The sequence below is a fragment of the Protopterus annectens genome, chromosome 3.part1, assembly GCF_019279795.1.
Source record: "Protopterus annectens isolate FY-2018-M chromosome 3.part1, PAN1.0, whole genome shotgun sequence".
In the NCBI taxonomy this organism is placed as follows: Eukaryota; Metazoa; Chordata; order Ceratodontiformes; family Protopteridae; genus Protopterus; species Protopterus annectens.
In genome coordinates this window covers 1,814,430,656-1,814,457,828 of record NC_056732.1, presented here as the reverse complement: position 1 = coordinate 1,814,457,828, position 27,173 = coordinate 1,814,430,656, and the positions used below count along the sequence as shown (strand labels likewise).

Genomic DNA, 27,173 nt, shown 5'->3' with positions numbered 1-27,173 from the left:
TCTAAGGCTAACCTCCTGCTGTTAAATGAGAAGTGTTCACAGGGTTTATGGGGGCTTGAAATTTTGCCAGGTTCTGACTATGCAGAACTGTTCACAGAAACCCTGTACAAGCGTGTTAATAGCTGCATAGAGGCAGCTGTACCCACCATGAAGAAGTACAGAACTAACTCAAAAAACAAGCCACCCTGGTGGAATCACAAAATCAATTGGCTGTATAACAGGAGGAAGAAAATCATGGCAAAAATCAGGAGGTGCAGCACCCAGCAGGATAAAAGCACTCTCATCAAACTAAACAAACAACTCAGAGGACAAATAAAGTCTACCAAAGCCAAATTTGAAGTAAGTTTGGCCTCGCAGGTCAAGGACAACCACAAAGCATTCTTTAGCTACGTCCGCAACTTCAAAGGCAATATAAAATTGTGTGCAGAGCTCATTGTAAATGGAGCCACCTATACTGAGCCAGAAGATAAACCAAATCTTCTGGCTGATAAATTCAGCTCCAACTTTACTCCTCTCTCTCCTTCAACCTTCCCTCAGGAAATATAATCAAATATAACTCCCCTACTATCACTGGGGAACTGGTCATTAATGCTCTCTGTAAGACCAAGAACAACTGCATAAATGGGCCCAGACAATATCACAGGATGCCTTCGAAATAGCATGAAACATGACCTATCAGGGCCTCTGGAATTACTATTTGACTGTAGTCTCCAAACAGGCTCTGTGCCTCATGAATGGAAAAAGGCAACAGTCAACCCTCTGCACAAAGGTGGTGCATCTACAGACCCTGGAAACTACAGACCCATAAGTCTCATTAGCCTTATATGTAAAGCTATGGAAAGAATTATCATGGAGATGATCAATAGAGATATAGTAAACCTCTAGACACTGGACCCAACCCGGTTTGGTTTTGTCAAGGGCAGAGCGTATCTACTCAACCTGGTGGATTTCTTTGAGAAGGTCACCAAAGCAATGGATGAGGGCAAAATCGTTCATACTGCCTACCTTGACCTGGCCAAGGCATTTGACACAATACCCCATTTGGGTATTGTTGGCAAACTCAAGAGGTTAGTTACAAACCCATATGTTACATGGTGAATAGTGAACTGGCTCACAGACAGGACCCAGGAAGTTAGAACTGGGGAGTCCACCTCTACAAAGAAGCCAGTTACAAGTTCAGTCCATCAGGGATCAGTCCTTGGACCACTCCTTTTTGGCATTTAGTTCTCAGAAGCCAAAGCCAATGTCAGTGGTCTCTGGCTGACTAAATTTGCAGATGATTGCAAACTAGGAGCTGTCATTGAATCTCAAAATAGTACAAATGTTCTCCAGGAGGGGCAAACACAGACAAACAACTGGTGCCAGAGCCGTGGACTAAAACTAAATGCCAAGAAATGCATAAAAGTATCCTTTGGGAAGTCATCCATCCCTGGTAACTATCATATTGACAACACATCCCTTAGAGTTGACCCAGCAGTCAGGGACTTAGGGACACATATAGATAGTAATCTAGCCTTTGATCATCATGTGTCTACAGTGTTGAGGAAACCATTCAACCTATAAACAAAGGTATGGCAGCTAAGTCCAAGGAAGTCATTGTTCCACTGTATTTGGCATGCATCAGACCTATCATTGAGTACAGTGCCCCCTTTGGTATGTACCTAACTAGGCATATCCAACAACTGGAACGTCCACAGAGGTTCCTCACTAAAAGAATACAGGGCATAAGTAATACGTTCTATGCAGATGGCTTAAAGGCCCTATCCCTGTATTCTGTCTCCTACAGGCTTTTAAGGGGAGATATACGCCTGGCATACAGGGCATTGTCAGACCCCACTCTGATGGACTTCCTGCAAATAGAGAAAACAAACAGTGCCAGAATTACCCATTCTAAAGACTTAAATCTTGCCTGTGATATAAATAGGACCTGCTGGAGAGACAGAGACTACCCCATCTATGGAACAGCCTCTCCATCCATGTGAAGCAGAGCTCTTCCCTAACCCAATTCAAGTGCAACTTGGACAACTGGATGGGAAACTGGAAATTCATCCCTGGTTTGGCACCTATGTCTCTAATGGACACAGGTAACCTGTAAATGGTTCATCTCCCAGGCCCATGCTTACACTTATCAAGGGTATCAGAACTTGTCAAAGATTTGGGATGCATGGCTAGACTTAAAAAGGCCCTTGTAGTCGTTAGCCTAGTAAACACCTATGAACCTATGAACTACAATCTTCTTTTTTTTAGAACAGAATGTTATAATAAACTATATTACATATACTTAATAATAAGGAAATGTATTAATTTGGCTTATTAATAATACAACACTTAAAATTTCTATTTATATAAAGAAAATCAACAAAAATACTATATTTAAGACTAAAACTGAGGGTAAATATCTTAGCATGATGCTTAAGTCATAATAGATTAGAGTTATGCAAATAATCTGGAATTGCTAGATTTAAAAACATTTCAGGAAACTTAAACCAAGCTGTATCCAGCCTTCATAAAAATAAAGTTTCCATAAACTTTTCTGAAGCTAGCTTAATGTCACTTGATACTTCTCAGTGACTGACTCATGTATTTATTTATTTAATTTCATTTGTCACCCAGGATAGAGCACTAATCTGAAAAAGACCCCTTACAAACAGCCTGGGAGCACAGTTAGATTAAGTGACTTGCTCAAAATCACACAGTATGCAAATGGTGGCTGCCAGACTCAAACTCTGAACTATAGGAAGCAGCTTATTAACAGCCCACAGCTTTAATATTCTTCACTAACAGCCAGGCAATCCTCTAGATAGTAAAGACTGCAACAGAATGAACAAATGAAAATATTTAAGAGTGTGGCTTGATCCATTTCTTACCTTTAATCATCATAGAGGGATACTAGATGACATTTTTTTATAACTAAAAGTTTTCCTGCAGAACTGCTCGCCTTCTAGCTTCAAACATTAAAAAGGTCATTGTTTAAAATCTGCTTTTACCTAGGTTGGAATGTGCTCCTACAACCACAGTACTAAACATTTATTTGATTCAAATTGCAAATAATAAAATTCTGAGATGTTTTCCTAAGCCAGCAGTGAAGAACACCACCACATGTCTAAAACCAGAGAAAACTGTCTTCCCATAACAAGTAAGTTTTTTTCCTGCTTATTCTGTTTACCTTTAGTGTTCTATGTAATAGCTATTTTCCAACCCTGGGCAATAGGCTTCAAAAAAAAAAAAACACAATCATCATCATACCCTCTACAAAATGAAGAAAGTGTACTACTGTTCAGACTCCTCCAATTTAAGTTAGGCAAAGGACAAAAGGCTTTATCCAAAATAATCCTGACTAGCTGGAACTGCCTGCTGGAAGAAATATGCGTTATACAAAGCGTTGTCTTTGCCAGGGTAACCTCTCTACTAAGTTTTAGCCCATAGCTTATAACTGAATTCATATCCCATATCTCTCGTATAAATTATACCCTGTACACCCTCTGTTTTGCTTATTTAATAATAAAAATACAAAATGACAAAAATAAAAATAAATATTATAAGGCTACTAAAATATTCTCCAGTCTTAAGTAATAAAGTATACAGATTTGTATAATTCAATTTTTTTTGTCATGATTTCTCATTTAGTGTAGCCCAGACACTAGGAGAAATATAAGCAAATATAGTACTTTATACAACAGTGCTGTACTTTACATGGACTGCATGGTTTTATTATACATATTCTGCTATCTTTCATTACATATTGTTATTGAGTCTTTTACTGTTTTGTATGTATTTGCCTTTCTTTTGGCCAAAATTGTGACTGAAAAAAGTGTATTTGGAATAGCTCATTCACGTTTAATAAAAATAATAAAAACATATTTAAAACTATGGCCAGTACTAAACATAGTTTGTTTTCTTATCAGTCAGTTTTGTTCAGCTTGCTTTAAATTGCCTCTCTCTTGGTGAAGCACTTCCAGACCAAATCTTGTCAGCTGTTGCTGAATCCCACTTTTACTGGAAATAGGCTTACTGATACTAGATATAGGTGGATGACTTACTTGGAACAATAATGACACATTCAAAATAAATAAAGGAATGAGTAAGTCAACAAACAAATCAATTAATAAATATAAATAAATGAATTTAGTCTTGTACCATGAAAACTACAAAAAGGAAGTTAGTGACCCTGGGTTTGCACAACAAATATACAAAATTAAAAGCTGTACCATCTACATATTATATAGGAAGCTCTTTTACCAGCAAATTCTGTACCACAAACCATACCCACACTATTTTGCCAAAACAAAAGCTAATTCTTGTAGCATTTGTCACTTGTTCTATTTCATAGAATATTACTGTCCTGTGTACAAAGATACAGGTGGTAACCTAACTTTCAAGCTGTTAGCATGTGTGTGTATACTTTGCTGATTGCATTAATCTTTGGGGAGAAACACTCCTATGGCACTGTTGCAAAATGTGGGGTGAGTATTTATCCAACTGTTCATCGAAGCAGCAATTTCGGGTATGTGTGAGTGGTGTGCTGGTCGCACTGCGGTGCGAGTAAGGGAATATTCCTTTACTCCACTGTAGTGCGACCTTGGAGTGAGAATATTTGCACAAACATTTAACTCGTGGTTTTGTTTTTTTCGCAGTTTAACGGAAGCGCTTTTTCGATTAAAACGCTTTTGTTAAACTGTGATCGGTGAGCAAGTGTCCTAGATCCATCAGTTTGTAGCCACATATGATCTAAACCGTCTCAGAATATATGTCATAATCTTTATCTCTCTCTGTGGTCTCCCTAACCATATGTCTTCATCTTACATACCCTGACTTAGGAATGGGGCTCATTCTTGTCATGGTATTAGAAATGTTTGTTCCTAATTAAAATTGCTCTAGACTGCCGAGTTTTGCCAAAAGTGATTACTCCTGCAGATTTAAGAAAGCCCAGATTTTTCACTGTTAAATAATTGGCTATGTCCATTTTGTATAATGTATAAACATAAATCAGTTTTCCAAGAAAACCCTCATCTCCAGACTAAGTTAAATGTGATAGATTGTTAATTTGTGCCTTCAGAAAAATCTGTAAAATGTTATCTTTGTTTAAATCTGTGTCTGACAGTTTTATGCCTATTCCCAGGAGTTTTTTTTCTCCCATGATATCCTCTTCAAATGGGGTATGTCTGAAGCACCTACCTAGCTGAGGAAGTGTAATAATAGTCTAATAGTAAGCTATTAATGAGCTTCATCCTGCAGTTATAGGTTTAATTCCTTCAATGTCTACTTGCAAAATGTAGTACTATATGTAACTCACTTAACCAGACCGTGGTCCTAGGTCACTTCTTAGTGGAGGAATGAACTTATTGATTAAAAAATTAATAGATATACAGAAAGTGATTTCTAGCTAACTATTTGAATTATTGGTGCAAGCACATACAATGTATATTGCAATAATATTACCTGAGGTCACAGTAACCATGGTCCCTTGACTCCAGTATTCAAAACCAACTTGAGTCGTATAGTATGTCACAGTGATTAATTTCAGCACATTAACCAGACATGAAATGTGATGGCAAAATAATCTTTGCATTCAGACTGCTTCCTGTCTCTTATTCTCATCAGGATGCCCCCCCCCCCCCGGTATACACTTCACTGTTAGATGTTTAGTATTTTCTCCATAACAATGCCATTGTCTGTTTGCTGCTTTAGCAGTACTCTGGCTGGAACATGTTTTGTAAGTGATCAGCTTTTATAGTGGCAAGATAATAATAATGTAAGTAATACAGTTAAATAATAATACAATTAATACAACTATAATCAGCTTTGTGCTGCTACTTAGGATTCACATTTAAAACTACAGAATATTGCGCAGTTACTGTGGGCTGAACTATTCCATTCTATTCAACCAGTCCATATAAAGTACAGTATTATATGCAATATTTCTACAAGAGGCTTTATAACACAACTACATTTCTGTCTTACTACATTTCTAAAAGATTCATACAATACTGCTAGGGAAAGGTGCATTAAAGAAGCCACTGAGCTTTGAGCTGCTGGATAAATTAATATTACAAAATATGCAGATTACTGGCTGTGCTTATGTAAATGATATTGTTGAAGTTCTATGTGTTATATGGAGGAAAAATTAGGTTTTAAGCTACAACTTCCTTTATACAACAAAATTTAGGCAAACTAGGTTTGAAAATCTCACTTGGAGATATGTATGGTACTCAAATACTTAAATTACAAGAAGGTCTCACTTTCTGGTGTGGACCAAACAGTGAAACTACTCAGCAGGGCAGACCCTGGAGTATCGTTCAAATTTCATACTCTAATTTTTAGCTGGCCTTACACAACTGAATGATATCCTCTGTAGTATTAAGGATTTTATACTGTTTTTAAAACACTATCTTACAATTAAAGTCAAAATATTTTGTATTACTAATTGTATAGCTTTTTTTCTGTCAAATTATCCTTTTTGCTTCTATGTAGAAATTAGCTGAACAGTAAAAGTAAGAATACTGTGCCATTAAAAAAAGAAATGAAAATAATTTTTTGTCAGCATGCACTCCTGTGCTTTATCTCCACCTGTGTGTGTGTTTTGTGTATATGAAAGTAGACTGCGTAAGGACTGCTATTTAGGGTTTCTGTAGAACTAGTCACAATCAAGAAAAGTCTGTGGTTAATCTGAAACTGAACCAGTTTCAACAGCAGAGGAAGCATCTGATTGACATATACTGCAGCCGTGGACATCAGTGAAATGCAGCTACACATCAGCCCACAGCAAAAACAGTTTACTGGATTAGCATGTGGCCAAGACACAAGTTCTAAATAGGTTAGGGACATGATCTGGAATTAGGAAGTAAGATCTCTAAAGTTAAAGTATTTTCTTCAAAAGTAACTTTTGTATGACACAGGTTGCGGCACCCCTGAGAATGGCTGCTAGCCAGTGTCCCCATGTCTATGATTACCATAGTTGGCTTGATTCTTGTGGTGTGTATTAGCCTGCCTAAAACAGTAGGAAGGAAATCATAGACATAGTCTGCTTTTGTGAGTGACAGCAGCAGCCTTTGTATACAGCATCCCCAAGGTGTGGAATGCCATTGTCATCAAATATAGAAGTTAAAAATTATATTTAATCCAAGGTACCATCTTCAGAAATAACAAAAAAAGGCAAAGTCTTCGGAGCAGAAACTATTTTTAGAAATACAACACTTTTGATCTGAATAAAACAGATAAACATATATTTATAGCTAATGACTCGGCTAGGATTACACAGATTGTCTGCTGTTATATCAGTACATCAGTGTCTCCTACAGAATGAAGAACAGAATTCCATACAATGGGTAACATTTTTAATAATATATCCACCTTTGAGTCTCCCTAAGTGGCTTTAGATCTGGTATTAGGATGCCCATCCTCATTAACATCAGAACTAATGCAGGCAGACACCTGAAACTTTCTCAGGTTATTAAGCTCCTCCCTTTTACCTACTATACAACACTAGGACCTTCCTCTCCAGACTTCTTTGTCACAATTATGTGTGCAGCATCTGAGAAACATTCTGCTAAACGTTCAACCTGAGCTGCAAGCTCTGGCATTGCCATTTGCTAGCTCACAGACTTTGCCTTTAATATCAAAGTGAATTTTATGTGTTCACCCTTTCTGAGCACCACTTTCTTTGGTCATGTTGTTACAACGTACCTGAAGAACAAGAACATGAACTTATCATCATTCTCCTTTGTCTATATGGGGTTGGCATGTCATGTCATTGCCACTCTCCTACCTTCTTTGACAGTCAAGCCTAACTCACTTTTGTCACAAAATTCATCCATCTCTTTGCTGGACAACAATTTCCTGTTGCCTTCTTCCCACCTCTCTCAAATCTTTTTCACCACATTGTCTACAAGTCTCCTGCACATGTGCCTACACTATCGTAATCTGATCTCTTTGACCTTCTCTGCAATGGAAACTACTCTGGCTTTTGCTCTGATGTCCTTATTTCTTTGTCCGTCCCACAGTGTGCAACCCACTATGCATCTCAGGCACTTCATCTCCATCACCTCTAGCTTCAACTGCTCTGCCTTCACTGCTCAGGTTTCTGTACCATACAGTAGTACTGGTCTCAACACTGTTTTGTGCACCTTACATTTTAGCTTCTCTGGCTTTCTTCTGTCATACACTTCCCCTAATACTCTGCACCAGTTGGCTGCAGTTCCTTTGGTTCCAGCTTTGATCTCCTCAGTCAGACTTCCCTTTTCCTCAACCATCCCTCCCAAGTAATTGAAACCATTAACTTGTTCCACCATTTTTAATTTTTTCTCAATTGTCAGCTTATTTTGATTTCTCCCATTTGTTTCTAATACAACTGTCTTATCTGTGTTCAGTTTGATCCCATGTGCATTCAGTTTTGCACTCCATTCCACTATTCTTTGATGAAGTTCTTGTTCAGAGTCTGCCTGTAATCACACATTGCCTGTATACATCACCTTTGTTGATCTCTCCCTTCCAACCTGTTTATTTAGTCCATCACCAGTATGAACAACAATGGGCTTAGAGGTGAACCCTGATGCACACCCACTCCACTGAGAACACCACCATGAGTCCAAACACTGTTTGTAGTCTTGTCATTGGTAGAATTAGTATAGACTATGTAGAAGGACTCAATGTTTCTGGCACTTCAAACTACTTCAGGAATGTTCAAATCAGCTTTCTTGGGACCATTTCATATGATTTCTCCAAGTCTAGGAATGACTCTTTCTTCATCTCTACCTTTTTCTCAACTATCTCACTGCAGACATTGGGTTGGTTATGTTACATCCTGATCTGAATCCAAACTGATTGCTTCCCATATTACTTTATACTACTATGCTTATTTGTTTATAAATCAGCCTGTCTAGAACTTTCATGAAATATAACAGGGTTTTGATATCTCTGTACTGCCCACATTTGTGAATTTCCTCCTTTGTTCTTGTATACTGGCATTAGTATGCTTATTCTCTAGTCATCTGGGATATGCCATTTTCTCCATATTGCTATGAGTACCCCCAAGAACTATTTTCCCACATCTCACCCAACATCTTTATCATATCTGCTGTGACCTCATCTGAGCCTTCTACTTTCCCCTGACTTAATTTTTCTTAATGCTATTTGTATGTCTTCTAGGGTGGGATCCTCTTCTTCTCTCATCCTAGACTGTGTCTTGGGCAGTATAGCTTCTGAGGGGTTTTCTTCATTCAGAAGCTGCTGGAAGTACTCCTTCCATCTGCCTTTGATGTCCTCTGGTCTGGTAGGCAGTTTCTTGTTAGAATCCCTTATGAAGGGTGTGACAACCCCACTTAATCCTGGGGCAGTAGCTAGGGAGCCTCAATCCTCACCATTGTCTCCAATAAGGGAGTGTCACTGAAAGCAGGGATAGAAACACACAATTTCCCATAAAAGTACACTGGGAACAGGCTCCAAACCTGGAACTGGACTATAGACCTCACTCCAGATCCCCAAATGAGTCTTCACACTAGCCACTACTGAGCACTGTGTCCCAGTTCTAGCTATTTGACACACTCACTATTAAATATTTAATATTCACACATACAAACACTCTTGGGAAAGACTGACACAGATTTACCTGCCATGTCCTCTTTTCCAAATTACAATGTAATGGCTGCCACCAGTCAGATACCACAATACCCTTCAAAAGGGGTGTTCAATTATATTGGATAAAATATTGATATAAATGGTACCATGTAATCCAAGCAGTAAGGCTTTTCAGATTTGCCCTGGTGTTATCACAATAAGCATAAACACACACAGGTTACTAAATGTACTTTCTAAATAACCAGCCGCAAGAAAAGGTAGTAAAATATTTAATAAATAAAATTATTTAAATCATATACACACTGAATAAATGATTACAATAAATCACAGAGTTTCATACACAGGAATTATGAAAATAACACTGTAGGATAGGTTTCACACTGATTGTAGAAAAACTTTATCTAACTGTACCTCCCTAACTGTCCAAAGATTAACTGTCACTGTCTAATCTAATTAACTCATCAACGCAAGATGATACTCTTACTTCTGCAAGACAAAATAAGAATGTATGACCACTCTACAAACTGTTCTCTGGTCCTCAGCAACTGGAATAGCAACTCCTACTATTTCTGCTGAGCTCTGGAAAACTCTAAGTGATAAATACTGATCTGGAAACAATAACTGGCAACTACAACAAGTACTACTACTGAACTTTAACTGACTCAGAACCTGCTTTTATAGCAGAATTTTTTTTAATCAAAGAAAGCTGTTATGAGAATTCTACTCTCTCATATCAGACTTTAATAAGTAAACAAAACAGCTGTTTTGGAGATTCTATTCCTTTCAGCTCTGGCACATGATGACATCACATCTCGGTCAGCTGACTGGCATAACCTACATTCAGAATTTTTTAAGTACATTTGGTCAGCCAGAAGAACACTGCTTGACTCAAACACCGTACATAAATCAAAGTAATAATCAAAAAACAAACTTATTTACAAAATGATGGCTAGTCATGCTGGCATATATAACACATGGCAATTTACAAGTATTTACAAAACGTCAGGCAGTCATGCTAGCACAGATAACAATAACTAATATTATCAGAAAGGGTATCTGACTACCTTCTTTATCTTTCTGTTTTTACCATGCAACCTGATACAGTTTCTTTGTTCTATCCACTGAGCCACTTTCCAGAAGTTGGTACAATATCTCCAATGCCCTGTTCTTTGCTCCTGCAACTCTTTTCTTAGCTTCTCTGATAGTCAATCAGCATTCCTTCATGGCCTGGTCTGTCCTTTCTATCTTCAACTTTTCCTGCACTCCTCCTTTCTTTTCATGACTTCCTGGATGTCTGCATTCCAACACCAGCTTTCCTTATGTACCGTATTTCCGTACCTGGCTCAGTCACATAACTCTTCTGTAGTCATCACACATGCTGTTTTGAAGTGCTGCCATTCTTTTTCAACTCCACCTATTTCCTTCTCTTCTTGAGGTGTTAGACCACTAAGTAATTCCTTGAATGGTTGTACTATCTCTCCAGTCAACTTCTATGTCTTCAGCCTAGTTTCTGTTGACCTTAGAGCCCTCTCCAACCATCACTTACAGATGATTGTGGCAACCAGTGGTTTATGCTGTAGGCAGACTGTTTTACTGGGTATCACTGATTCTACTCCAGTGCCCTTTCCTTACGAGGAGAAAGTCTACCTGAGTTGCATTCTTGTCACTGTTGCATGTGACCTTGTGACTGTCTCTCTTTCTGAAGCTTGTGTTGGTTACTATCAAGCCATTTGTCAGACAGAAGTCTAGAATGGCCTCTCCTTTATTCCTACTGCCCCACCCATGTGAACACAGGCAGTCCTCAGATCCTGTTCTGTGTCCATAGCACCCACTATCAACACCAATTCCTGTTAGACAGCTTTCTGTATTAGGTCCTGCAACTGCTGTCTGAATGCACACTCTTCCTCATTATCACAACCCTGCTGTGGGGCATAGGTTGAGATTATGAATAATGTCTTATTATTATACTAGAGTCTGATTGCCATGAGTCTGTCACTAATTCTGATGATGTCCTTTATTGCCTTCTGAAGCTTCTCTCTCACCACAATTCCCACACCATTTCTAGCATGTCATCTTCCTGAGTAGTAGACTCTGGATCCCAAGCCAGGTGAATTTGCTGCATTGCCCTTCCATTTTGCTTCCTGGATACACAGGATGTCCAGCCTCTCCCATACCATTATGTCAGTGAACCTACATTGAGTGTAGCGATTCTTAGGACATGTTTGGCAGGTTTATTTGTTTTATGTCCAGCTTCCACTCAACAGAGCTATCCCAGGTAACCCAGGCTGAGCAAGTGGACACCAGCCGGCCAGTAGCTTATAGACCCATGGCTACCGGGCTTTATGGCAGGTGCACACTAGCCAATAAGGGCACATACAGCACTCCCACCATTAGCATGGGTCCCTGGCATAGGTCAGAATAGCCAGGGTCCTCAACCCACTTTTCACTGGCAAATGCCCATGCCCATTTGGTGACTTTAGTCAACATGACTGAATCATCTAGAGCCATATTTTACATTGTCAAGTAGCTAGCCCTAACATTGTGTGCAGTCTGTGATACATGTTCTCCTATCTTGAGGATACTGTGCTCCACAGTAGATGCCCAAACCAGTTGGTCCATACAACTCTTCCACCATAAGGCACCATGTGGAATCTGTACTGCTGCCCACAGCTGCAGTCATTGGTGAGCTTGAGATGGAAACACTCAGCATGTTTCAGAGATGGGAAGAATCCCACAAAGACACAGGGAGGACATGCAAACTTCAAACAAGCATTAGCTAGAGGTCAGGATCGAAATTCATAGCTTGTGCATTGAAGGCAAAGATCATAACCATTATGCCAACCTCTCCCCAAATATTATTAGGGCAAAAAATTACAGAATCAGACTGACCACAAAACAGTCATTCTATTAATCAAGTCATCTGACATTAAAGTGCCACCAATGTGCCAGTGACTGTTAATGTAACTAAGCTTCCCTACAAAAGGGAACTTCCAACATGGCTGCATATTGAGCAGCAGCTTAATTTCAGTTCTCCCAGTGTGAAAGCAGAAACTCAGTAGAGAAAGCCAGTGAACTCATTTTCAGGGGTAAATTTCAGTAATTACCTAGTAAGTGCACTGCCTGGATGCCAGCAAAAAAGAAATTCAGACAAATCTGAAAGAAAATCAACCACAAAAGCTGAGGGAAAAAAACACTGACTGGGAAGAATTCTGCAGCTGTTCAGCAAAAAGCAGTGCACTCTCCAGCTTTGGTGAACGACATAACTTCCAGTAACCTAAAGGAAAAATAAATCATATGTACTTAGAGGTGATTAAAAAAAATGAAACACTGGTGGAGTATATCAACTCAAACAACAAAAGAATGGATAAAATGGAAGGAGCTTTAAACAGATTTTCAGATGAAGTGATAAAACTGCAAAACTTATAGGCTGAAATGAAGAAAAGGCTGGATGAATATGACACTGCTCAAGAGGAGATGTTTCAAAAAATAATAGAATTAGAGAACAGAACATGCAGGGAAACCTGTGATTTTCAGCTGTACCAGATAAGCTGGAAGGAACAGACTGCATTAATTTTATGAAATCACAAATAAGCAATTGGACTGGTATTCCACAGTAGGAGTTGTTAATTGAAAGGGCACATTGTGTGTATGCTCCAAACCTTACCATGAGAAAGCAACCTAGACCTTTAATAGCAAAGATGCAATCCTATCAGTAGAAGGAGCTGATTCTGATAAAACTGTGGCAGAAGGACAAAGTACTAAAAGTGGGAGACAAGTAGAGTGTTTGTGGAAAATAATTATTCTCTGTGCACCTGGCAGAAGAGGAGTAAAGTGATTCCACTAATCAGGGAATGTTGAGAATCAGGCATGAGATTCAAACTGCTATATCCAGCTACCTTCAGAATATGCTTTCATGAAAGAACAAAATCATTTTTGATGCAGAACATGCTAAGCAGAAAATACAATAGTTAATGCAACAAAACGTGAGCTGTGAAACAGAAGGTGATTCAGCTTCTTATTCTTCTGCTAATAAAGACCACAGAGAGACTGTGCCAGTGAAACCTTTTCCAGTGTTTCAATGGAAAATGCTTGAGAGAGAGAAAAAAGCACAAGAGTTGACTAGAAGAACTGACAGTACATTATAAAGGAAGCAGAGACTGGATTTGGGAGATGGAGATAAACAGGAATAAAACCAGCAACTTGGAATCTGACAAATAAATGTGGGATTATGGAGCATTAGTTATATTTTTGAAACATGCCAGAACAAGAAAACCTGGAAATATTGGAGTTTTTTGATTATATTAAACTTGTAAGAGACGCAAAAGCATATGCCCTACTTCATATCATTAATGTTTGGAGAAACACTTAGGAGAAAGGAAGAGGAAGGAAGAGTTAATTGTAAGTAAAACAAAAATTTGTTCTTAGTAGTAATTTTTCTATAGTGCATTATGTCTTCATGTTATTAAGTAACGTTTTCTCAGTTATTTTCAAATGTAATGGGGATACTAAAGTAAGCAGGTGCCCCTGTTTTTCCCTTCTTTTCCCTTTCTCCTTGTTCAGTTTTAAGCAATGAAGGTGCTGCAATGTTAAAAAAAAAAGAAGAAAAGTCTGTTCAATAGAGTATGATACAAGAAAAAAATAAGAAGTTATGTACCTACCATAACGTTCCATGTTAGTTGTCTTCTCTCGCCTTCTTTCTTGCTTGATGGGTTCGGAGCCGATCCTCGGCTCCGACTCGGCACTTGCTTTAGCTCGAGAACTCCTTTTACCAGCTCGAGGCAGCCCCATATCCCATGATGCAAGGCAGTAAGTACCCAGATCTCGTTTGTTGACAAAGGGCAATAACACCAAGCATAAAATAATTCCCAAGGGAAGAAGAAACTTACAGATGGAAAAAGGACCAGGTCTGAATGGTCTTTAGCATAACAGTTTCTTATACAAGGTCTGTCCAGGCCAGGGGGAAGGAGGGAGGGTTGCAAGAAAGAAGGCGAGAGAAGACAACTAACATGGAACGTTATGGTAGGTACATAACTTCTTAATGTTAAGTTGTCAATCTCGCCTTCATTCTTGCTTGATGGGACCGCGTCCTAGCACCTCTATCCTGGGTGGCTCAATGGAACAAACTCTTGAGGACTGTAGAGCCAAAACTGGCTCTGTCCCTGGAGGCCAAGTCCAATTTGTAATGGGAAACAAAAGTGTGAGGAGTGGCCCAAGTGGCCGCTGCACAAATAGTGTCCAAAGGAAGTCTAGCTTGAAAAGCTGTAGAAGTAGCTAAACTCCTAGTTGAATGTGCTTTAGGTTTTGAGCACAGCTGTTTTCCCCTGATCGTATAAATTTCAGTGATGACCGAAGAAAGCCATCTGGACAAAGTCACTTTAGAAACAGGAAGGCCTTTTTATTATCCGCATAGGAAACAAAAAGTTGATCAGATTTTCTAAATTTTTTGTTCTGTCCAAATAATATCTAAGCTGACGGTGGGCGTCAAGATAATGTAGCTTTTGTTCAGCTCTATCTGAATAGTTAGGAAAAATACAGGAGATCAATGGATTGATTCAGATTGTTTTTTGAAGCGACCTTAGGTAAAAAGGATGGATTAGTTCTCAAAGATACTCTGTCTTTGTGAAAAATCAAATAGGGGGTCGAACCGAAAGAGCATGAAGTTCAGACACCCTCCTGGCAGATGTAATAGCCACTAGGAATAAAGTTTTCCAAGAAAGATATTTCAGGGAACAAGAAACAGCTGGCTCGAAGGGGGAAAGAATCAAGGATGTCAGCACTAAATTTAGATCCCACTGAGGAGGAGGATTCCTGATTGGAGGCTTTAGCAGGAAAATTCCTTTCAAGAAGGCCCTGCAGAGCCTATGGGACATAATATTATGATCTGCTATCCCGACATGAAAATTAGAAATAGCAGCCAACTGAACTCTGACTGTGGAAGAAGAGGAGCCTGCATGAAAAATCTCTGCTAAGAAGTCCAGAACTGCCTGAACAGGGGCAGTAAAAGGATCAATATTTTGGGCCTTAGCCCAATAAGAGAAACGTTTCCATTTGCTTGTGTAAATCCTCCTGGTAGAGGATTTTAGTGAAACTACTATGATATCTCTAACTGGGTTAGAGATCAAAGGAAGCCTGGCTAAGGAAGGAAGTGGAGCAACCATGCTGTGAGGTTGAGAGAAGGGATTGACCGGTGCAGCTGACCGGATTGGTGAATCAGTAGATCTGGCACTGGGTCCAGATGCCACGGCTGCACCAAAAGGTGATGATGGAGGAACGGGAACCAAACTTGTCGAGGCCAGTAAGGGGCAATGAGAATCAATTTGGCTCTCAAAGCGGTAGCTTTCTGGATCACCTGAGGGATCAGAGGAAATGGAGGAAGGCATAAAGAAGTCCCTGGGGCCAATCCTGGGTCAGAGCGTCTCTGGGGGATGGCCTGATAGAGGAAGAGGCTGAAGAAGTCTGGACATTTGCTGTTTTGGGGAAAAAGATCGCAACATGGGCGACCCCATTCCAGAAAAATCTCTTCCGCTATGGATTGCTTGAGAGACCACTCGTGAGGCATGAGAATAGCTCTGCTCAATCTGTCCGCTATAATGTTGGTTTTCCCAGGGATATGCATTGCTACCAGAAACCGATGAGAGGAGATCGCCCATTGCCATAGTCTGAGCGCTTCTCGACACAAGGGGTAGGACTTGGTTCCGCCCTGTTTGTTGATATACCAAACTACAGACATGTTGTCTGTGTGGACTGCAATTGTCCCTACGGGAAGAAAGTCGTTGAGGGCTTGCAACGTTAAAAGCACTGCTCTCATCTCCAGGACATTTATGTGCAGATGGTACTCGAACGGTTGCCACGTCCCATGAACCATCCTCCCCTGATAATCACCCCCCCACCCGATCAGCGAGGCATCCGTGGTGACAGTGGCTATCGGGGACGGAGTGACAAAGGACCTGGGATGGTGAACCTGAGGCGATGTGAACCAGCAAGCAAGATGTTCTTTGCATGTTTGTGTCACCAGAATCTGGTGGCGCATTGGGAAGTTGCTGGTATGACCGCTGTGTGAACAGCCTCCAGTGGAGGGGGCGCATGAAGAATGGGGCGAGGAGAAGAAGAGTAATGGCCGCAGCCATGAGACCTAATACCTTTAGAACCATTCTGGCCTGTACTTTCTTGCTGGCCAGAATGATCCTGACATGAGTCTGAATGTCTGAAACTCTTTGTTCTGTAAGGGTAGCTGACATCCGAACAGTGTTTAAGTTTGCGCCTATGAAGGTAATAGACTGGCAGGGCGATAAGGATGACTTTTCGAAGTTGACTGAGATGCCCAAATGAGAACAAAGGTCTATTGTGTAATCCCTGGCTTGTATAAGCTGATGCCTGGTGGTGGCTGACAGGAGCCAGTCGTCGAGATACGGAAACACCTGGAATCCTTGACGTCTCAGGTGAGCCGTGACCACTGCCATGCATTTGGTGAACACTCTGGGGGCTGTAGTGAGACCAAAGGGCAGGGCTCTGAACTGGAAGTGACTGGACCCCAGCCGAAAGCGGAGAAATCTCCTGGAGCGTCTGTGAATTTTGATGTGATAGTACGCATCCTGAAGATCTATTGAGCACATCCAGTTGTCCTTCTGTAAGAAGGGCAGAATTGACTGAAGAGTGACCATTCGGAATCTTGTCTTCCTGACAGAGTTGTTGAGTCTGCTGAGATCCAATATTGGTCTCCAGTCTCCCGTCTTTTTGGGGACCAAAAAGAACCTTGAGTAGATTCCGGGCTCTGAATGGTCTATTGTAACTGGCTGAATGGCTCTTTTTTGCAGTAGTTTTGCGATTTCTAACTCTGCAATCTCCCTTAGACCGGGTGGTACATCTGGAAGGGAACTTGAGGGGAAGGGACTTTCCTCGAAAGGAATTATGTAACCCTTGGATATGATCGACTGTACCCATCTGTCTTGAGTGAGGGAATGCCAGGCTTCTGGGTACAGTGATAATCTTCCCCCGACTGCCTCCAAGGAGGGACAGCCGGGCAACACCTCAGGGATGCTGAAAGGGCTTATCAGAGAGAGGCTCCCTGTTTCCCTGGTTCTTGGACCCCTCTGCCTCTAGGCGGCATCTGTTGTTGTTACCCCTCTGCCTCTAGGGGTAAACTGACCACGTGAATCCGGCGTGACTCCTTGGGATTTACGGAACCACATCTTCCCACCCTTCTGTCCTTTGGGATAAGGCCTAGAAGGGTGGAAAACGGACTCCAACAGCAGAAAGAGTCTTGCCGTCCTGCTCACACCTGGTCAAGGTCTCCTTCACCTGAGGGCCAAACAAAGCTGACCCATCAAAGGGAGAATTTGTGAAGGACGCCTTAAAGGGATCCGCAAAATCACATAGCCGCATCCAGGCTTGGCGTCTAAGAGCCACACCTGTGCCTGCGGCTCTACTCGCTCCATCCGCAGCATAAGATATTAGCCGCATGGAGGAGTTAGCAATGGAATTGAGGGTTCCTAGCTGCGAAGCAATCTTTTCCTGAGCCCCTGCAGCTGTAGGATCCTGAACTACTTCTCCCAGCTCCTTCAGGATATCTCTCTGGAGTCTGGTGAAGTGACAAAGATAATTCAGCGAGCATAGCAAAGGTCGCTGAGGAAAACATCCGCTTGCATACCTATCCATGGTCCTAGAGTCCTTATTAGGAGGATGGACGGGCATGGAAGGATCTGCAAGTTCCTTTTTGGTGGCCGCAGCCACCACCATGGCATCAGCGGGGACACCCTTGGTAAGGAATTGTTTGTCACTAGGGGCAGTGATAAATTTAGAAGGCCTCCTAGGGACTGGCTCTACAGAGTCAGGAGCTGTCCACGCCTTCGTGCAATAACCTGCATAAGGGGGTCGAAAGGCGGAGACACCCAGGAGGTGGAGGGCCGAGATCCAAACGCCTCTAGGTATACTGACTCATCCTCAGAGGGATTGTTGGTGGGCCAGTTTCCCTCTGTTTCAGAAGTTCTAGGATGTCTGAGAAGGAGACATCCTCAGAGGGGATCTAGGGATCCCTCTGACTCATCAAAGTCAGTATCCAAGTGACAGACTCGTGGGAGTCTACATGCTTCCTCTTACAAGTCCTCTTCCTAGGAGGATCTCCCGAAACATCAGGAGAGTCCTCGGGAGAGGGAGAAATACCCAATGGGAAACCTGAGGCGGAGGAACACTGGGTCCTGTAGCAAGAGAAGTGGCAGAGATGTCGACAGGTACTATAGAGGGAGGAGCTACGGGAACAGACTGCTGACTGATACCAGTGGCCAGTACACTCTTCATTACCTCGAATGCTCCCCTCCCGGGCAGGTCCGAGAGAACCCGCTCTGAAGAGCTAGGAACTCCGGGACCACCGAAGGGAAGTCTCCGAGGCAGATGTCGGAGCCGAGCTCACCAAGGCCGAGGCTCCAAGGGAAGAGCGGGCTCGGACAAGGGTCGATGCCACTCACCCCTCGGAGGAGACCATGGAAGCCCGACCACGAATCCCTCTAAGGAAGAGGAGATAAGAGTAGAGGCTGAAGGAACAGAAGGGGTATCCGTCCTCCAGCCGTAGCAGTAACCATGCCGAAGACTCCAACTCCAAACTCTGGGGTAGAGTTGAAGGAGGAACTGTAACGGGGTGTGGACCAACAGTCATCTGCTGAGACGGACTGTGTAGCATTTGGGCCAGTACCTGTGACTTGAGTAATCTACTGACCACTCTCTCTAGGTCATGATCTGACAACCTGGATGACCTTGAAGATCGGCTCCGATGGCTCCGTTCCGATAGAAGAGGCGGAGCCGAAAGTATCGGCTCCAAGGAAGGAGACCCCGACCTCTTCCTGGAATGAGCCATCGGAGCCGATACTACAGATCCTGTCGGCGCCGACTTCTCGGAGCCGACAGAACGTTTCGATGTATCGGCTCCAGCCGGAGCCGATACAGCCACCAAAGTAACGGTGTCGGAGCCGATTGGAGCCGACACCGATGCCTGTGCCACATGCGTGTCGGAGCCGATCGGAGCCGACATCGAAGTGGTCAAAATAGGTTCGGCACCGATAGCCATCGGTGCGGCGCTGTAAGCCAGAATCGGCTCCAGCGGAGCGATCTCGACTCAATGCAGTCGGGCCGAGGCCGCAGGCTTAGGAACAGAAGCCTGGGCCTTGGAAACTTTTGCTGGTTTTGATGGAGCCGACTTAGCGGAGAGCCCTCCGGCAAGAAGGCCCCTAAGCACCAGTTTGTTATGTCTCTCCTGCAGGACTCTCTGGCTGAAGGAGTGACAAATAGCACAGGAGTCCTGCAGGTGAAGAGGGCCCAGACAATACAGGCAAGAAGTGTGACCGTCTGTCAGAGACATCTTCTGACAGCACGAGTCACACTTCTTAAAACCTGAGACCCTCTCCTTTGACATGGTGCGAAAACACACACACACACCAGTCAAAAAATAGACTTAAATAAATACCAAAAGGTATTCTACAAAAACAATACACACACCCTAACAGGGGGGGATGGGAAGGGTTTTTTAAGATACACTAACAAAAAATAAAGGAGACAGGAAATTTCTGTCAGAAAAGGGATAATATAAGTTTAAAACTATTAATACAAGGTTTTTTAGTAAAAAGGGGCTTAATACTTCACAAAAGTGAACAACTTACCAGGAGCTGGTAAAGAGAAGACCTCCCAAGCGAAGCAAAGCGAGATCTGGGTACTTACTGCCTTGCATCATGGGATATGGGGCTGCCTCGAGCTGGTAAAAGGAGTTCTCGAGCTAAAGCAAGTGCCGAGTCGGAGCCGAGGATCGGCTCCGAACCCATCAAGCAAGAATGAAGGCGAGATTGACAACTTAACATTAGCTTTTTCTCATTCTTGCATAGGAGAATGGATGGATTGAGGGTCTTAACTTTATCTAGTAACAAGTTTTAAGAGAAAGCAAATAAGTAAAAAAGAACACTGAACATAATAAAGCTCTCCTGTAGGAAATAAATAAATACTTGTAGAAGCAATTCTATATCTGGTTCTTATGTCTCCATGGATACAATCTGATAAAGAATAATAAAAACAAAATGCTGCTTTTTTAATGGCTCTCTTTCAATGGCTAAGAGATAATGTTTACTGAAAGCATTCAAGTGTCTGACTAATCTGGCATAGGAATAAAGACAAGACAAAAACAGACAGCACTTGGTAGAAGAACAGGCTGTACCATACATCTTACCATGAATAACCTTCTTTTCAGGTTAACCCAAGTGTGTGTGTGTGTGTGTGTGTGTGTGTGTGTGTGTGTGTGTGTGTGTGTGTGTGTGTGTGTGTGTGTGTGTGTGTGTGTGTGTGTGTGTGTGTGTGTGTGTGTGTGTGTGTGTGTGTGAGAGAGAGAGAGTGTGTGTGTGTGTGTGTGTGTGTGTGTGTGTGTGTGTGTGTGTGTGTGTGTGTGTGTGTGTGTGTGTGTGTGTGTGTGTGTGTGTGTGTGTGTGTGAGACTAAGCACCCAAGTGCTCCGGATTATCCAGAACACTCCACATTTATGACGAGTGAAGCCGCTGTTCCGCATTGAACAGCTGTGGCTCCACTACAAGGATTTTGATTGGTTTGTGTACCACAATTGCTGCCAATCGGCATTGCAGTACACAAACCAATACATAGCTCTGATGCCCTTCTGCATTACACCGCAGTTTATGATTGGCTTGTAGACCGCATTTACAGCCAATCACAATGCGTTGTATGAGCCAATCAAGTAAAGAGTCTCAGGAGGATAGGAGCCTATGAGAGCTCCCCAGTACTAGCCAATCATGTTCTGGGAAGCCTTTTCATGACAAAATAATGGCTTGAAAAAGGCTTCCAGGAATCAGAAATTTTAGTTTTTAGGTCCAATATCTAGGAAGGAAGACTGGGAAGGGGCCAACTGAAGACATCGGGCGAACGAAGGTGCAGGCAGCAGTTTGAAGACATTGGGACTTGGATGTGGCTAGAACAGAAGGCTGAGGTTTTATTTTCCTGCTAGCCTACTGGGATCATCATAGTTTGTGCCATGGCCACCGTGGTGGATTATTTGTGCTGCTGGAGACTTTGGCTAACTGCATATTGATCTGGTGCTGTGTACCTAGGTAAATGTGTTTTAGCTGCAATGGCAAGTGTTTTCTTTGAGATTTGGTATGCTAGCACAGATCCTGTTATTTTAGCAACTTTCCAAAGTTATAAGAGCAATGTTTAGTGTCTGTAAATGTGTGCTGCTTGTTTCTAGTATGTTTCTGAAGTCTGCCAGAAACTGAGCTAACTGTATGCCAACACAGATGCTGTTATAAACATAAAAAGTTGCTAGAATGACTGGAATATTTAAAGTGTCTATGTTTTTGTACTGCTTGTCCCCCTAGGATTCTGAAGTCTGAATGTAATTGAGCAATTGTGTGCCAACACAGATCCTGTTATTCTAGCAATATAGTTTATAACAGCAATATTTAAAGTGTCTCTATGTTTGTGCTGTTTGTCCCCTTAGTATGTCTCAGAGCAATTGCCATTTATTTTAGCAATACTTCTAAGTTTATAAGAGCAATATTTCTAGGGTTATAAGAGCAATATTTAAAGTGTCTGTGTTTGTGCTGCATGTCCCCCTAGTACGTCCCGGAGAATAATTGCCATATTTTTATTTTGCAGAAACTGTATGCCAAGCCAGGTCCTGTTCTAGCAACTTTCTAGGTTTATAAGAGCAATATTTAAAGTGTGTCTATGTTTGTGCTGCTTGTCCCTCTAGTACATCTCTGAAAGCAATTGCCATTTTTTAGAGAAAATGAATGCCAAGACAGGTCCTGTTATTCTAGCAATATTTCTAAGTTTATAAGAGCAATATTTCTAAGGTTATAAGAGCAATATTTAAAGTGCCTCTGTGCTGCTTGTCCCCCTAGTATGTTTCAGAGAGTTAATTGCCATTTTTATTTGCAGAAACTGTATGCCAAGCCAGGTCCTGTTCTAGCGACTTTCTAAGATTATAAGAGCAATATTTAAAGTGTCTCTTTGTACTGCTTGCCCCCTATTATGTTGGGCTTTGTCCAGATTTCCTGCACTAAGAAGTTGATAGATATGTTAGGATGGATGTCAAAAGTGAGTTATTAATACGAGATGCTTTAAAGTATCTGGTTTTGTTTTTTGGTAGAACCTTAAGTATGTAACTTGATTTTGCACTCTTTGGTTGTAACTGCAAAGCCACAGCAGTGAACAATAAGGCTACATCTGATGTATGACAGGATGCTGTTTAACTTGATCTAACTAAAATTTGTTTGACTTGTAATATGACTGTTTAGAAAATATAGTAATTGTGATTTTTATTTTTGTAAAGTGCTGTTTCATTTACTTATGGTGTGGTTATGGTATTGCAGATTATCAAATAAAGGTTTTGGATCTGAGAAGTGTGTTTTATTGAATTTTACAGATGTTCTGCCATGCTCTATGGCAATGGCACATTTCGTGCAGTGCAAAAATAGGGTGTTCCACATTTTGACCATTTGTCACACATTGTTAGGGTTTGTGTTCCACATTGGCCTCTTAACAGGTTGAGACCTATGGTGTGTGTGCGTGTGCGTGTCTGTCAGTTTTGGACAACTGTTCCTATTAGGAAGGTAAAACGTATTATTTGAAAATGTACATAGTTTTGTGTTTTAATTTTAAGTTAACAGGTTCTTGGGGGTGTTTTTTTTGTCTGTTTAAATGTTTTCAATAAAACAAAAAGTTTTGCAAGTTGTGATGTAGTCTTAAATAGATATGACAAGAAGCAACTGTATAAAAAGTCAACCTGTCAAACATTAGTGTGTGCATGTAACACAAAAGCTGGAACTAGATACTTAACAAAAAAGTTGTTACAAATAAAAGGTGGGAATAAAACTTTTCAATATGACCCTTTAGATACTATCTTTAAATGTAAATGGTCTCTCAGATATATAAAAAAAAGAGTAGTGAACTATATTAAAAATGTAGAATGCAAAATAGCTATGTTACAGGAGATACAGTTGGAAAGAACTGAGCATGTGAATTTGATAAAGAAAGGTTTTCAGGAAGGTTATTCAGCAGAATACCTGGGACAAAGGAAAAGAGGAGTACTTATATTAACTGTGACAGGAGTGCCAATACTGATAGAAGAGGGAAAATATAATAATGTTAGATATGTAGTACTAAGGGGCTACTGGCAAGGGAGGAGGATTATAAATGGCATGCATTTATATTCCTCTTAAAACTGCTATAATGAAGTTTAAGAAAATTCTGAAAGAAACAATCAGTTTTCAGCAGGAAATATTACTTATAGGTATGGACTGAAATTTGATTTGTAGCAGGGGAGATGTATCTGGGGGCCCAGAAGGGAAAATACAACAAAGGATGGTAGATTTGTGAAGAAATTTATGAAAATATGTGCCATGGAAAACGTGACTTCATTAGTAGGAGTTCAGAGTGAATTTACATATTTTTCCCCAAGACAAAAATGAGACACTGGCACTTTCCCACCTCTGTGTTGAAAAGTGAGGAATTTAAAGAACGTGTAGTGGAAATTATTCAGGAGTTATTAGAGAAGACAGACATTTCTTCTGAAAATATAGCTAGGGAGTGGAATAAAACTAAAGTGGAAATAGGGTAGAATAAAAAAGAGAATTATTTAGAGGGACTGACAAATGTTAAAGTACTGCCAAATAGAAGGAATCCCACAGAACAAGAAAAGGAGCAACTGCAGAATGATGAGCAGAAAATAAAGAAATACCTCAATAATATGCATGAGTTTAGAAAGATTGCTGTTAAGCAGCTGTTTTTTTATAATAATGCCAGACCACAAAAACTTGTAGTGCAACGACTCAGGCAACAGAAAGTAGAAAGGGTTGTCATGAAGTTTAGGGAGCCTATAATAAAGAAGATAACAAGAGATCTTGTAGAGGTACTAGAAATATTTTTGAATTTTTTTGAAAACCTGTTATAAAGCAGAGAAATATGGAGATCGAGAAAAGGTACAAATGGAAATGTTTATGGAAAATTTAAATATGCTAAGGTTAGAGACAGATGAGGCTCAAAGACCAATAGTTATGATAGGAAGAGACGAGATAAAAATGGTGATGTATAACCAATCAACAGGAGAGTCCCCAAGAATAGATGGCATTCCTGTGGAATTTGGAAGCTAGAAGGGAAAAAAACTGATAAAGATCTGGAAGGCTTTAACAGTATTTTGGGAGGAGGACAAGCACCAAGATCATGGAAGAAAACAGTGGTGGCTGTAATATCTAAAGAGGGTAAAGACCTACCGGATCCAGCTTTATACAGACCTATTTCAATTCTAAACCATGATTACAAAGTGTTTATGTCTATAATGGCTAAAAGAATGGCAAATGTGATGTCAACATTGGTAAACATTGATCAATGCAGTTTTGTAGAGGGGTGGCAAACATTTGACATCATTAACAAAACACTGATGATCCAGAGAGAGGCTGAATGTAAGAAAATACCACTGTTGTTGGTGAGTCTTGATGCAGAGAAACAATTTGGCAGAGTAAGCTGGGACTTTATGAGCAGGGCAATGGAAGCATTTGCATCCACTGATAAAATTATATTAGGAGGATATATGAGGGATCAGAGACAAAAATTAAAGTGGGTGTATTCCTCCCTGATAATATAATTGGAACCAGACAGGGGTGCCCTCTTTCCTCCCTGTTATTTGCACTATATTTAGAAGCACTGGCAAAGAAATAAGAGACTCAGAAATCCAAGGATATAATTGGTATAGTAGTCAAGAAAAGCTGGCTCAATCTGCAGATGGTATTATTTTATACCTGATAAAACTAGAAAAGGACATTTCAGTGTTGTGGAACATTTTGTGGCAGTTTCAAATGTTTTCAGGATACAAAATTAATGAAGCTTAAACAAATGCAACATGAATTTGTTCACCAATATCTATACTTATGGGGACATGATAAAATGAAGTATTTAGGAATATGGATTAAAAAGGATTTTGGTGTGGCAGCTAAGGGTATGTGAGAAGAGAATATACAAAAGACAATACAAAATCTGAGAAATTGGATGCTCTGTTATATGGATATGGATAGCAATATACAAGCAGTTAAAATACTTTAGTCCCTTTAGTTTTATACACAGGTCAGGCATATTTTTAACAACCAAAGGAGAAGTTGTGGTTTGCAATTAATAAAGAGTTGAAGGATTTTATCTGGAAGGGGTAAACAGCAAGAGTTAAGTGGGATAAGCTGATTCTTCCAACTGAACAAGGCAGTTTGAGTTTATCTGATTTGAAAGGGTATTTCAGAGCAACACAGTTACGGCTCTTCTACATAGCACAAGCAGAAATCTGTAATTCAAAGTGGGAAGGGATGATGATGAAATGGGGGGGGGGCTGAAGAAAAAAGGAGAGACTGGGATATTGGATGCAGATCCTTAGGGAAAATAACAATAACCATTGCAGAATATTATATTCATAAAGTATTCTAAGAACTGAGCCAACACAGTAAGAGAAAAAAGAGATTCTGCCGATAGGGATGACTGCACTTAGGGATACAGGCAAAAGGATAGAGGGGCTAGAATTTATTGGAGAAAACTGGCAAAAGAACCAAGGTATTGGGAGCAGATTATTCGGGATGACTACACTTAGGGATACAGGCAAAAGGATAGAGGGGCTGGAATTTATTGGAGAAAACTGGCAAAAGAACCAAGGTATTGGGAGCAGATTATTCAAGAGGGAAAGATAATAGAATGGGAAGACACCAAAAATTTATTTGGACTGCTGGATAGAGATTGCCTCCCCTATCAATGATTTATATTAGAGTATAGGCAAAGACAAATAAATTGGGGGATCCTTAGTGAATGGCCAGCACTAGTAGAGTTTTTTAGTAAAATCTAGTACAGAAGCTGCTGTTAAAAAGGAATAATTAATACAGCATACAAAATATAGCATGATAAGTATGAGGATCAATCAGAGGAGGTTAGAAAGGATTGGGAAGAGAGACTGGACAAGCAATTCACAAAGAAACAATGGTGGGATACATATATGTTTCCCAAATATGCAACAAAATTGAAAAGATTTAGGATCTTTGCTTGGAAGTGTTAACATAGATAATTGTATACCCCATGTAGACTCCAAAGAAATTTTCCTCAGGTAGACAGCAAATGTTGTAGGCGTGATGGGGAAGAAAGAGGTAACTGGGAACATATTTTCTGGGAGTGCAATGAGTTGGCAGACTTTAAAGATTCCCTGCACACTGCTCTGTCAGAGATTCTTGGTGAGCAAATTGGTGTAACTAAGAAAATGATTTTTTTGGAGCTATGATACAGAATCGGAATGCTCTGCTCTGCTCCTTCGCTCACCACATTCAAAAATTCTCTCAAAGAGCACCTAATGAATAAATAGTTATGCCCCTGCATCACATAACAATCCACATTTTAATTTTATATGCTGCAAGCATCAGGAATCTAATGCTAATCTAGAATTGTAATAAGTTGTTTCTCTACGTCCTCTTTCAAGACTTGTTATTATGTTATTTCAGTATAATACCTCAGTCTCTTCCTCTGTAATGTATAACATATAACTGTATGTATGTTGTTTCTCTATGCTCTCCTTTTGACTTGATGAATCAAGACAATACC

At 40.7% G+C, this 27,173-nt stretch overlaps 1 gene segment (V, D, J or C); it reads right to left on the bottom strand.

Moving 5' to 3' along the window:
• The window catches only part of LOC122798920, a 399,307-nt gene that overhangs the window by 185,882 nt on the left and 186,252 nt on the right, over window positions 1–27,173 (bottom strand). Inside the window, 1 exon segment of the C gene segment in view lies at window positions 5,440–5,503. Coding sequence covers window positions 5,440–5,503 — 64 coding nt within the window.